This window comes from Jaculus jaculus, chromosome 14 (genome assembly GCF_020740685.1).
Source record: "Jaculus jaculus isolate mJacJac1 chromosome 14, mJacJac1.mat.Y.cur, whole genome shotgun sequence".
In the NCBI taxonomy this organism is placed as follows: domain Eukaryota; kingdom Metazoa; phylum Chordata; class Mammalia; order Rodentia; family Dipodidae; genus Jaculus; species Jaculus jaculus.
Window position 1 is genome coordinate 38,603,313 of NC_059115.1, and position 14,458 is coordinate 38,617,770.

The window sequence follows — 14,458 nt, forward strand, 5'->3', positions numbered from 1 at the left end:
CCAGGTTCAGTTCCCCAGTACCCAGGTAAAGCCAGATGCACAAGGTGGCTCATGCGTCTGGAGATTTTTTGTAGCAACTAGAGGCCCTGGCGTGCCCATTCTCTCTCTGTGTCCTCTCTTTTGGTCTGTTTCTCTGTGCTTGAAAAGACATAAATATAATTTTTAAAAAGATAGGTTCCCAGAAGTGATTAATGAGTCAGAGGTTAGAAAATTACCCTCCTGTCTCTTCTCTTCCCTATCATGAATTGAACCTAGCACCCTGTACATGGCTAAGCATGTACTATACTGCTAAACTGTCTCAACTTTAGAAAGGCTTCTCAGTGAATGTTTCACTTATATGCAAGTTGTATTCTGTAGCATCTGTGCCACGATTCTCTTTATCAGCATATGAGTGCCCTTTTCACTATTCTTTTGCTAGCAGAATAGTACAGTAAAAGAAGCCATGTTTAGCCAGGCGTGGTGGTGCACGCCTTTAATCCCAGCACTCGGGAGGCAGAGGTAGGAGGATTGCCATGAGTTCGAGGTCATCCTGAGACTCCATAGTGAATTCCAGGTCAGCGTGGGCTAGAGTGTGACCCTACCTCGAAAAACAAAAACAAAAAAAAAAAAAAAGAAGCCATGTTTGATACAGATAAACTGTCTTAAGTTCATCTGTACTGCTAAGCTAATATGCTATTCTGGGTAATTTATACATAGAAATGTATTTCCCAAAGTTCTGGAGGCTGGGAAGTCTAACTTTAGAGCATTGGTGGGATTGGCATGTGTGTGTGTGTGTGTGTGTGTGTGTGTGTGTGTGTGTGTGTGCTTGCGTGTACATGCACATGCGGATGGCACACAGGGGACAAATGAATGTGACATTCTTGTCCTCACGTGGCTGGAGGCAGAAGGGCAAGGGAACAGTTCCTTCAGCCTTGAACCTAGTGCAAAAACATTTCCCTTTTCTCTTAACACAGTGGGAAAATAGCCTCAAACTGGGTTTATTATGAAGAGTGATTTTCTTCGAACCATCTTTTACATAGTTGTCTTTCTTATTTTTTTTAATTCATGTTTTCTCTGTTTTCATTTTGTTTTAGTATACTTATTTTATTTATCTGAGAGAGAGAGAGAAGGAGAGGGAAGGAGGGAAGAAGGGAAGGATGGGAGTGCCAGGGCCTCTATCCACTGCAAACAAACTCCAGATACATGTACCCCCTTGTGCATCTGGCTTACATAGGTCCTGGAGAATCGAACTGGGATCCTTTGGCTTTGTAGGCAAATACCTTAAATGCTAAGCCATCTCTCCAGCCCAGTTGTCTTTTTTATATTTACAGTTCATATAGAAAATCTCCTTCCAAAATCCAGTTCTAAGCATGGAGCAGATACATCATCTGGACTATGACCAAGTGTTTGCAGAATTCCAATTGAAAAACCAAACACATGAGAGTAAAAGATTCGGGATGTTCCAGGGAAGAGGAGGAGTGAGACTCCAGGTCTAGGAGAAACTGAACATTAGTTTGTGCTATTGCAAAATATTGTAGTTTATGGAGTAGAATTAATATAAAAATAAATTTTCCAGTACCTGGGAGGCAGAGGTAGGAGGATTACCATGAATTTGAGGCCACCCTGAGATTACATAGTGAATGCCATGTCAGCCCTGGCTAGAGAAATACCCTACAAAAAAAAAGTTTTATAAGAATATTTAGCCCTTTTATCAGGGTAAGATGCATATATACATGTATCCAAGTCCATATATATGAGTTCTGTATACATGAAAGATCAATACAAACTGTTGGGAAATGGTCATATTATTCAATATAGGGGAAAAAAAGGCTAATAAAACTATCTGGTAGTGGCTTCCCCAAATTTCCTTCAGAGTAGCTACCTGCTCCTCTCCCGGACACAGCTTTATTAGGTCAAAGAAATGACTTGAGGTCTTGTAGAGGACATGATTTCAACCTTTTCTCAGACTTTAAGAGGCCCAATTTAGTGGAATGGAGAATGATATGAAAAAGGGTGCCTCTTGTGGCAAGCAGAATTGCTGGTGGAAGTGCCTCATGGGAGTGCCCATCAGACCCCAGGAGAGATAGTGGTTATTACCTGTAGCAGGGTGTGGCTTTATCTGCTGAAATAGGTATCCCTGAAAATGTATGGCACTGGACCATCAAGCCCACATCCAACCTTCCCGGCTGGTGGACACACAAGAGATTGACAGGAAGATGGGCTCAACAGCTGGGCTTTCCCTAGGGTGATAGCATGCAGCAATACCCATAGCATCGGCAGTCCATCCTGTAGCCAAGGGCATGTGTTTGGGTAAAGCTGTAGATTCATTCCTCAGTTGTCATCGTAGCAACTATTTGAATAGGAGCTTTCTAGGCCCATGTGCAGAATGAGCCCATGTGCTTAGCAATTGGGTAGGATCACTGGGTCCTGAGAGATGGCCAAGCTATATTTTAAAGGCACAGGTATGGCCACATTGTCACCCTTGTTTGGATAAGCCCATGTTAAGTGTTTCTGGTAAACCAGACTAACAATGATAAGCACTGTTAGTTTTAAAAAAAATCCATGAAAATGCTGTCTTGGACAGTTATGTGTATTTTCTGCATTTAACTGCTGCAAGCACTCTGTGTCTGTTTAATTTGGTGAGCTGCCAAAAGAAAAAAAAGAGCCATATATGTGCACCTTTGTAGAAAACACAGTTTTACTGTGAGATAAGGATGCTGTTTAGATATTCATTTATTTGTGTGTTTAGGATACTGCGTAGCGTCCTCCATAAACCAGGCAAGAATTCTACCATAAAGCTGGCGCCAGAGCGCTCCAGAAGTTGAAAGATGGAGTATTTGACAGGGAGTTTTGCACATGTCTACTAAACTTACCTGAAGATGTTGCCACAGAAGTGACTAAGATAAGTTGGAATGGCTCCCAGGATCCCCAAGAGAACAAGTTAGAGAAATAAGACCTGATCAGGAAGCAAGCTTCAGAAAATTGATGTCTGTGGTATTTGGAATGAGACTTCTATCTTTAAATTGAGACCACGCCACAAAAAAATTATCTTGGGCCCACCTAAACTGCCTTGTTCAGTCCATATCTGGGCAATTGAGTTTAACTTTGTTTTCATTTTTAAACAGGGTCAGGCTGGCCTCAACCCACCATCCTCCTACCTCAGCCTCCTAAGTGCTGACCACTGTGAGGATAAATAAATGATTTTGATTTTGTCATGCCACTGTCATGCCATTTTTAGTTCATTCTGGTTTTAATGCATATCAACTCATCTACCTGAAAATAAGTATTTCTGAAGGATTTGTCATACATATTTCATTTGAGGTTGTTGGGAGGTAGTTTTGGTTAGTGTGATTTACATGACAATGAGCATTTCAAGTTTCATTTTGCATATAATAATTTAGGCATTTAGAGGGTGGTGACCTTCAGACCTTACTTCAAAGATCATATTATTCAGAGAGGAAAAAAGCCCCAAACATTTGGTTTGATACTGTTACTTGCCTGTTTATAGAGAGGTTGAATTGTTTGCCTGACATTAGTTGTTGAGTGTTGGTGCACAGACAGGACCTAAGGCACTCTTTTAAAAAAAAAAAAAAATTGGGGGGGGAGTTATTTATTTATCTGAGAGTGACAGCCAGAGAAAGAGAGGAAGAATGGGCACGCCAGGGCCTCCAGCCACTGCAAATGAACTCTAGACACGTGCGCCCCCTTGTGCATCTGGGTAATGTGGGTCCTGGGGAATCGAGCCTCGAACTGGGGTCCTTAGGCTTCACAGGCAAGTGCTTAAGTGCTAAGCCACCTCTCCAGCCCCCTAAGGCACTCTTGAGATCACTTCTGCCTGTAATTTCTAGAAACTTGGAAGATACTCTTTCCCATAGAATGTTGGTCTCAGATTGTGTCTGCTCTTGTTTCTCCTGTTCTCTCTCTGTAGAAGCTACAGGCCTTCTTTTCTTCTCTCCTTCCAGCTTTCTCTACCCAGCTCTTTCTGATCATTGATCACCATACTTTTGAGAAAAAAAGCATATGCCATAACTTTTTCTCCTTTCTGTCTCTGATATTTGGAATTCAGAATCCTATACCAATGTTTACTTAGTCTAACTTTTATAGAAAGTACCTCCACCAGAAATTTCTCCCTTTTGGTATTTCTGTGGCATTTTTTTCATTCTTTCCTGTTCATTCTATTTATAGAGCTGGACTATACAAATTTTAAAAAAATTTTATATATTTTATTTATTTGAGAGAGAGAAAGAGGCAGAGAGAATGGGCATGCCAGGACCTTCATTCCACTACAAATGAACTCCAGGCACATGCACCACCTTGTGGCCTATGTGGGTCCTAGGGAATCGAACCTGGGTCCTTTGGTTTTGCAGGCAAGTGCTAAGCCATTTTTCCTGCCCTTTAAACACTTTTAAAAAAATATTTTATTTTTATTATTTTATTTTTTAGTATTTTATTTTTATTTATTTATTTGAGAGAGGGAAAGGGGCAGAAGGGGGGAGGAATGGACACCAACCACTGCAAACAAGCTCCAGATGCCTGTGCCACCTTATGTGCATCTGGCTTACAGGGGTCCTGGGGAATCAAACTGAGGTCCTTTGGCTTCATAGGTAAGTGCCTTAACTGCTAAGCCATCTCTCCAGCCCCTTAAAAAAGTTTTATGTGTTTTTGAAATATTTTTGAAACTGAAAAAAAATATTTTTTAGTTAATTTATTTTTTGAGACAGGATCTCATGTAGTCCATACTAACCTCAAACTATATAGTGGAGGCTACACTTGAACACTGGATCCTTCTGCATCTACCTTCCAAGTGCTGGGATTACTGGATGTACCACCCTATCTAGCTCTGTAGAGCTCTGCAGAGCTGGGTTTTTAGTTTTGGTATTCTTTCTTTCCTCATTAATGTCTTTGGGATTTCATTTATCTTGAAGCTGCTCTCCGTCTTGAGAGGCTGTTCAGGCATTACTGAACCCTCCCCGTCTTCAGAGGCTGTTCAGACATTACTGAACATCGAGCGAGCCGGTGAATAGGCAGCGCTGTTTCTATAACACATGCTGATTGTGGGAGCAGTAGGAAGGGAGCTTTCAGCCTTCTAGCTCATCGCCATTAAGTTCTTTTCAGTGCAGCTTCCTAGCTGTGATGGTAGTGCTCTGAATTGCTCAAGCAGCAGATGCTTCCATATTCATGTAAAACCATCTGAAACCACACAGAAATGAATGCTAGTTTTTTATTCTTGTTCTACTTTGTTAAGTGTGGAAAAAGCATGAATTTTCAAAAAGACAAATTTCCAAGGATAACTTTTCTTTCTCATTCAGAAATGAAATTTTTATTTATGTTTGAAAATTCCCATTAAAAATGTTGGGAGAGTCAGGCGTGGTGGTGCACTCCTTTAATCCCAGCACTCGGGAGGCAGAGGTAGGAGGATCGCCAAGAGTTCGAGGCCACCCTGACACTACATAGTGACTTCCAGGTCAGCCTGAGCCAGAGTGAGACCCTACCTCGAAAAACAAAACAAAACAAACAAACGAACAAACAAAAAATGTTGGGAGAAATTTTAAGTCATGAAATTAGCTACATTTATGATCTGCAGTTAATATTGTTTAGTCCGTTTTTTCTCTTGCTTTCCCTCTTGCAGAAGCCATGCTGGTTCTGGGTCAGTGGTGATGGTGTTCTGTGGCTCGTCCAGTCTGCCTTTGACTGTGACATAATTCTTTGCCTAATGCATAACTTTCTTCAGACCTCCAGACTCCAAAGGCTGTCAACCTTCCAGTACCAATACATAGAATAGTAAATTCACATTTTCCTTATAAAAGCAAGTCTCCTTAGGTTTAAATTTCTTCTTTTATTTGTGAGCAGAGAGAGAGAGAGAGAGAGAGAACAAGAGAGAGACAGAGACAGAATGCACACACCAGGGACTCTTGCCACTGCAAACAAATTCCAGATGCATGTGCCACTTTGTGCGTCTGACTTTCTGTGGGTACTATAGACTAAACCCAATCCAGCAGGCTTGGTGAGCACCTTTAACTACTGAGCCATTTCTCCAGCTGCCCTCCTTATATTTTAATGATAATGATGGAGGCTCAAAGATAGGCCACTTGGAGGGAGCTGGAGGAAAGGACACATTGTGTGACCAACAAAGCTGAGTGACAATGAAAGGTCTTACGATGGGTTTGGTGTGGTACTCCTGTTAATGACTTTGAAGGTCTAAATGTCATCACACACACACACACACACACACACATACACACACACAATCTGAAATACATTTGTATAGAGATTTGACACTTAGGGTATTAGTCATTAGAAATAATGTCATTGGCTTTCATGCCATTTAATACAGTCTTTTAGGGTTTTTTTTTTTTTTTCAAATACTGTATTTTTTTTATTTGCAAAGAGAGAGGGGGGGGAGAGGGAGAGAAGAGAGACAGAGAGGATGGGCAGCCCAGGGCCTCCAGCCACTGCAGACAAACTCCAGATGCATGTGCCACTTTATGCACCTGGCTTTATGTGAGTACTAGGTCATCAAACCTGGGTAGTTAGACATTGCATTACTGAGCCATCTCCCCAGCCTAAATCTTTTAGTTTTCTAAACTCCCTTTGAGAGCTTAAAACCAAAATAAATGAGGGGGACTGGGTTTTGTTTTTATGTTGTATTTGGACTGTTGGGAATGAAAATAAATATTCATACTTTGAAATTAGAGCTCTTGTCTATACTACCCTGAATGTGTCTGATATTATCTGAAATTACAGCTTTTTGTGCATTTCTGCCCCAAAGAGATTTTTAAAGGTTTCAGATTTATCTATGTATTTATTTATTTTGGTGTGTATGTGTTTAGTGTATGCACATACATGTACCCGTGTGGTACTCCATGTACTCTCCTGTGGTAGGGTGTGCTTCCCCGTGGTGGCCGAAGTGAACATCAGGTTACTCTCTCCTTGCTCTTTCGCCTGTTTTCAGTTGAGCTGGAGTATCTTACCCTGAAGCTTGCCATTTTTTTTCGTGAGCCATGGTGACTCTCTGGTCTCTGTTCCCCTAAGGGACTAGAGACCTGTGTGGCACACCCAGATATTTGTGAGGGCCCTGTGGGTCAAGCTTCAGCAGTCTTTCAGGCGTCCTCAGGCTCTTGTGCTTGCATAGGAAGTACTCTTCACCACAGGGCCGTCTCTCTATCCCAAGCCATTAGATATTGGAGTAGTTTGACAGCATTTTCTTCTTCTTTATTCTTAGGTTGATGCCTTTCCTCCCAATGGTTATGGCTTATACAACATAGTGGGGAATGCATGGGAATGGACCTCAGACTGGTGGACCATTCACCATTCTGTTGAAGAAACATTCAACCCAGTGAGTATCATTCTCAGAGCATGTATATATCTGTTCTTGAGCAGAATACAGGAAGGAATTTGTGTTTCTCTTGACATTAACCTAACATTTCCCTAAAGGTATATCAAACACATGAATGGTTGGAATTTTGATTCAGTAGCATTATTCAGAGAAAACAAGCAGTGGTGCTTTCTCCAGTAAATGTTTAGAAATTTGAGTCATTTAGTGGTTATTTCCAGCACCTGTTTGTATGACAAACAGCTACATCATATAGCTTGGGAATAGAAGACAGCCTTTTCCTCTTAAGTTTTACTTACTTTGGTATGCAAAGAACATTAAATACAGCTGGTATATTACCCTTTCTCTAAAACCAACTCTTCAGGACAATCTATAAGAATTAGGCCTGGATATCTATGACCTCACAATGCCTGACACTACCTACATAAGATCATCATAATAGGAGGAAAAGATGATGACATCAAAATAAAAGAGAGACTGATTGAGAGGGAGAGGGGATATGATGGAGAATGGACTTTCAAAGGGGAAAGTGGGGGGAGGGAGGGCATTGCCATGGGATATTGTTTATAATCATGGAAGTTGTTAATAAAAAAAAAAATTGAAAAGAAAGAAAAAAATAATTAATTAAAAAAAGAATTGAGGCACTAAATGGGCATGTGTTTGGAAAGTGCTCCCTTGAAAAGAACATATCTGAATGTTTTATTGTCTTTGAACAATTTAGGGGGAGATATATCATATGGTAATCTTGTCTCTAGCAAACTAAATATTCATAAGTCTGACCAAAGGACAATATTAAAACCAACTACTCTGCAAATTTGGTATGTTTAACCTTTTGCAAAGGCATGAAAGATAATGATAAAATTAATTCTTCAGTCTCTTCTCATTGAAGAGCTAAACAGCTCCAAGTGAAGAACCTGTCAGACTCTGTGCCTCAGGCCATTTTTCATAAAGAGTGGATTAGTTTCTGTTTGATATGCTTAATTTGTCTTTCCAGCAGAATATGTGGGCTGCTCATGAACAATGAAGAGACACAGATCTTCTTTTTCTAGGTTCAGGTGGAAAGGCTGGGTTCTTCAGGAACTGCCATCTCCCCTCATTCTTCTTTACTTCCTGCCAGGGCTGGTGGAATAGTGGTCAAAGAAAACCTGCCTCCCTAAAATGATAATAAGGTTGTGAAATGTTGGTGAATTTGTGGTTGGGAAATGCCATTTTATCCTGGCAAGATGTTACTTGGCATTTGCTGTCAGAATCAGAAATAGAATTGTCCCCCTGTCAGATAAAAGCATCTGCATGTTTGGAAGGGGCTGTGCAAGGCTCTAGAACTATGGCAAGTTGTGAATGTATCTCTGTGACCATCTGGTGCTGAGCTGAGTGTGTGTTTGCTTTCAGTTTTATAACTGCTTAAATCTCTTCTAAGGATTTGCAGAAAAATTAATTTTTTCTTTTCACCAGCCTTAGGCTGGGTCCTGGATGTTGCCCTGTGCTGATGAGCTCCATCTTTGTCACGTGGCCTCATTTGCCTTCTGATTTGATGGGGTTGCAATTCAACAGCTTTGAGAACTAAGCCCCAGAGCTATAGAATATTCAATCTATCATTCAGGTCTGTACAGCTTTCTTCATTCCAGTGGACAGGCTAGTTATGGTCTTTCATTTGGGTCATTGCTGTGGCCTCCCAATGGGACTTCCTGGGTCACTTCCTCAACCTCCCAGTCACACTCCAGTCTTCCCCCGCTGTCCTGCAGCTGGATTGATGTGGGGCTCCTTCCCGCACAGGTAGTGCCGAGGGAAGGACCAGGCCTGCTGGTTCCTCCCTAGGGGTTGAGGGGATGATGAGCGTCGGACGACTCAGAAACCTCTCCTGGCCACCGGAGAAAAACCACACTGAGTCGGGAGTCTTTGCAATGCAGGAACAACTCGCTTTATTACTCTGAGCAGTTGCTTATATCATGTTGGGGACGAAGGCGGGGATTTTAGGGTGGGAGAAGAGGTAAGGGCCAATAGTAAACTTCAACTATTGAAATGGTAATTACAATTACCGCGAGGAAGTAGCAGGCCAGAAGCCCTTAGGCATCCTGCTGAGTCATAGCTGGCCAGAGACAGGTCGCCAAACTTTAGCTAGGCTCAGGAAGTTCCACTAGGCCTCACGCCTAGGCCTTTCAGGGCCCAACAGATTGATCTCTGTGCAGAGCAGAGCTAGTACTGACACTTCCGTGTTTAAAGGCCTTGAACACTTTTTTGTCACCCTGAGGTATTGGCTCCTTGTATATAGCCCAGAATGCCTCAGACTCAAGATCCTCCTGCCTCTGCCTTCAGAGTGCTGGAATTATCAGCTTGAGCCACCACACCAAGCTTTTGAGTGGCCTTTTATTGTCTGCAGAATAAAGTATAAATTCCTGAATATGACTTCGGAAAGCTAAAAATCATCTAGCCCTTGTTGACCTTTAGTAATACCTTTCTGTTCCTTTTTAAACTTTTAATCCAGGAGAGGACAAATAATTGTATGATAAGTACCTAGTTGGGTATCTCTCTTTTAACCAAAGTAAAAGAACAAATGAGCTGGGCATGGTGGCACATGCTTTTAATCCCAGGATTTGGGAGGCAGAGATAGGAGTATCCCCATGAATTTGGGGACAGCCTTTGACTACATAGTAAATTCCAGGTCAGCCTGGGCTAGAGTGAAACCCTGCCTCAAAAAACAAAAAACAAAAAAAACACCACAAAAAGAAAGAAAGAAAAGAAATGAAAGGAGCAAAAGAATGTTTGTTCTTATAGGCACTTGGTATTGCCAATATTTTTAATTTAAGCTGCTCTGGTTAGCGTTTAGTGCTATTTTCCGTGGATTTTTTTTTTTTTAGACCTTTTCAAAAAAAATTAATTATTTGATTTGGAAGAGGGAGGATGAATTTGAATGAGAATGGGTGCACCAGGGCCTTGTATTTTTGCAAAGGAATTCTAGATGCATGTGCCACTTATTTTTATCTGGCTTTAAGTAAGCACTGGGGAATTGAACTTGGGCCAGTAGGGTTTGTAAGCAAGCACCTTTAACCACTGAGCCATCTTCTCAGCCCCTAGGTCTCATTTTTTTTAATGTTGGAATCTCTTTAACAAATCCCTGGCTGCCACCTTGGTTTTTTTTTATTATCATTCTTGTTTCGATCACATCTTGTTTTCACACATACATTGTTATTTTTGGTGGAATGGTACATAAGAAATTGTGAGATCTTTTGAGATTCATTGTGTAATTTTTCTCTTGGGAGTACTTTGCTTGTAGGAACTTCCATGTTATAGTAATTTAATCCAATCAGGAATTAAAATGACCAGAAGCAGAGCTTTAGTCCCTGTGAAGACTGGTCTATATATAGTTCTTCAAGGTTCCATCCAAAATATCAGGGGTTTTATCATGGTGGCTGATCCTTAGGGATCTGTGAACATCAATTTTTTATGTTTTTAGGCTGTGGGTCTGTTGGAACTTCTTTTCAGTAGCTGTTGCCATCTAAATCAGTTGAGCACTAGGGAAAACTTTGTCTTCTAGGCTTCCTGTGTCTCTGAGATTTGAGCTCTATAGTTCTTCACAGACATAGTAGTTCTTATTTGCTTTGTTCAAGTCCTGTTTCTTTCTAATGCCATTATTTATTTTTCTTTCTTCTTTAATGGCTTTTACATCTTTAGTTCTTAGCAAAGAACCTCATGTTTAATCATTAATCCTGTAATTATGCCAGTTTTAGATACTTAAATGCATATGTTCAATCATTTGTCCAAATTCTAGGATTTTCAAAAACAAATGTTGGTTAGAAGTAGATATTTTCAGAGAAGGTTTTAATCCATAGTACACATGTAGTTAGTAAGCATAAACCCAGGGTCTGACCTCTTTAATGATCTGTATTCTCTCAGCTCCCAGACTAACTCATAGCAAATAATTTTAAAGCTGCTTTGGAGAATTTTGGAGAAGCCAGTTCTCTCTATACAGAGACTATTCAGGAAAGACCATGTCATTAGTAACTTCCAGGGTACAAAAGTTAATCATTAGTTTTTATTTTATTGGGTAGTCACTTATGGCAAAGCAAGCTGTAGAAACAACTTTCTGTGCTTTGTACACAAAGGCCTAAGAGAAGATGTGGTTGGCCACATGAAGAAAGTCTATTTAGTGTTGCTTGTGTATGTGAGCCTGTTTGTCCATCCTTCCCTTTGTCATTCATCCATCCATCCATCCTTGGGAGGTGTTTGCAGAATATCTTCATAACTTCTTCTACAAAGACAGTCAAGAATGTGGTCATTGCTGTGACATTTTTTTTATTTATTTGAGAGAGAGGGTCAGAGATATAGAGAGAATGGTCACACAAGGGCCTCTAGCCACTGCAAACAAACTCCAGATGCATGCCTTGTGCATCCGGCTTACGTGGGTACTGGGGAATTGAACCTGGGTCATTAGGCTTCATAGGGAAGTACCTTAACTGCTAAGCCATCTCTCCAGCCCTATGACATATTTTAACTGAATAATATTTGTGTGTTTTTAGCAATGTGGTTCGAATTCATATGTAGACATTATTTAACATTTTAATTTCCCATATCTGCTTATTCACTATTAATAGCAAAGTACTATGCTGACTTGCTCAAGAGAGTGATATACAATATTTTTCTCACTGTAAGAGGAACACAGTTTCATTTAGGGAGGGGTGTGTGTGTGTGTGTGTGTGTGTGTGTGTGTGTGTGTGCGCATGCGTGTGCACGTGCATGTGTACAGGCCTAGTAAATTCACAGTCCTGCGTCTGTCACTCAAGTGCTTTAATTATAGCCATGTGCTCCATGCCCAGCTTAGGCATCTTTTTTTTCCTCCTCAGGGAAAGACCTCTAGCCTTGGAATATATATGCTGAAGGAACTTGGATTATATCTCAACCCTTAATAGTAAAGAACTGTTCCTGAACTTAGAATACATATTAAACTTTCTTACTTATACATTTGGAATAACTATATCTATCTGATGATTGTTTTTGTGCAGTTAAATTTACTGTACTAAAAATATTTGTGTCTTTATCTCAAAAGTGCTGTTTTGTTATTTTGCTTATGATACATTTTTTTTCCTGTGAAGTATATTGTCCTGTGGAAGCAAAAGGGAAGAAAATTATATTTTTAAATACTAATTGTGTGATCCTCCATGCTCTTGTCTTTTGTTGGCATATTGCATAGTCATCTTGACAATGAAAGCCTTGCTCATGCTTCCAGGCTTAGAGTCCAGTGCAAACAAGAAATTCCAAGATGTGTTCCTCTGCTTTTTGCCAAAGGGTTCTAGGGATCATGTTTTGTGTCTGTCAGAATGGAGTTTGATCATATGGCTCTGGACTTTTTATGGGAATGGGTGCCTTTTCTCAGGGATGTTTCAGTGGTGTATGGAATTGTCCAGGGGAACCTGTAGCCTACTCTCTCTGTGGCATGATGTTTGGTCTCTGCTTGTTTATAAGACACACTCTGAATCTTTACCAGTCTGTACATTGCATATAAGTGACTTGGGGCACATTCTAGTCCTCTGGCCTGAGATGAGCCTGTGTCACTGTGCTGACAGCCGCCAGACCTGCTCCCCTTACTCAGATGCTTTCTCCCTGCTTAGAGTGGGTGGCGGGGCTTGGGCTGGCTGGACTTCTGCAGACTCTTAAGTTCTGTGCTTGATGACTCCTCTTTCCCATAAGCCCCTTCTGTGCCTTCTGCCAGTGCTTATGGAATGAAATGTGCTGTTGTACTGTCTCCCCATTCTCCCCTGCCTGTCAGAAAGGCTGCCCTTGGTGTAGCCTGGAAAAAAGGGTAAGTCTTGAGGTTGCTGTACCATTGACAGCACAGCCACAGTCCCATCAGCTCAGCAAGCATCTGCTGAGTACCTACTCTGAAGAAAGTTGATTGTCAAGTTGAATCTTTCATAAGACCCTTTTTACCCACATGATTTTATGTTTATGGGGCATGAATAAATGAGTTTGAGGGGAAAGTGACCTAGTGTTCAAAGTAAAACAAGCATGAAAGTTTTAATGAAATTCACTTGGTAAACAGCTAATGTGGCAGCAAATGACACTTAGTGTCAAGCAAAATGACCAAGCATCATCTTCTTAGATCTGTGCTACACAGAATAATTTTAACTGCTTCCTACTGGAAGATGGAAATCTTTTATAAAAAGTGCTCCTTTGTCTCTGGGGTTCTGAAGCAAAGCTTTTCACCCAGAAGAAAGAACTGTTGAGGAATAGAGAACAGCATGAGCATGTAGAGCTCCTATATTTAGACCCTGCACATACATTTCCAATTGCATTATCCAAGCCCATGCTTCTTACTTGAAAAGGGTGAGTGATGATCCTTACTATTACTTGGGAGATGGTAGAAGAATTTGTTTCTACTTCACAGTACAATTACCTTAAGAAGCCCATGTTTCCACCGTAGATTTTTCATGAGCAGAGAGAGTAGGATGCTGAACAAAAGTGCACATGTCCTTTTGCTCTGGAGGGTTCCTGGATGCAGGATCCTTTCTTTGATGCCACTGACAGCTATAGTGTGGGAGTTTCTGCCTGAAACTCCTGGGGAGCAAACACTGTCCAACATCTGGAGCATGTTATTGCATTATTGGATATTCTGTTTGAAGGTGATGTGTCCAAGTATAGTATCCCCCTGGGGGATCAACTTGCTGGTCCGTTTTAGCCCTTGATGAGAATAAGAATTTGTCTTCTCTCTGCCCTGACATGGAAGCTTTTGGACACCTAAGGAAATCATAAGTTATTTGCCCTAGTCTTTTTCTAGGTAAGTGTCCTCATTCCTTCAGTGGCATGTTGCACCTGGGATAATTTAGAATTCAAGGCAGCGTGGTTACATTCTTCTAAACAACATCAATTGGAAAAAAAAAAAAAGTTTCAGAATACACAGAATTGCTTGGGATTACAAGTGCTTAAAATTTTGGATGTTTTGGGATCTTAGATGTTTTCATATACATAGTGAAGTATCTGGATGAAATCCAAGTCCACATATGACATTTATTTGTTTCTTCATATACACTTTGCCCCCTAGCCTTAAGGTGATTTTATATAATTTAAAAAAAATTAAAGATACTTATTTATTTACTGGAGAGAGAGGCACACACACAGAGACATGTAGAATGGTCACACCAGGGCCTCCTGCCA

The 14,458-nt window shown here is 40.8% G+C and overlaps 1 protein-coding gene across 2 annotated transcripts in view; it reads left to right on the forward strand.

Moving 5' to 3' along the window:
• The window catches only part of Sumf1 (sulfatase modifying factor 1), a 103,997-nt gene that overhangs the window by 39,682 nt on the left and 49,857 nt on the right, over nt 1–14,458 (forward strand). For both annotated transcript variants that reach the window (XM_004651492.2, XM_004651493.2), the window contains exon 7: nt 7,202–7,315. In XM_004651492.2, coding sequence (XP_004651549.1) covers nt 7,202–7,315 — 114 coding nt within the window. The remainder of the gene's footprint in view (nt 1–7,201; nt 7,316–14,458) is intronic.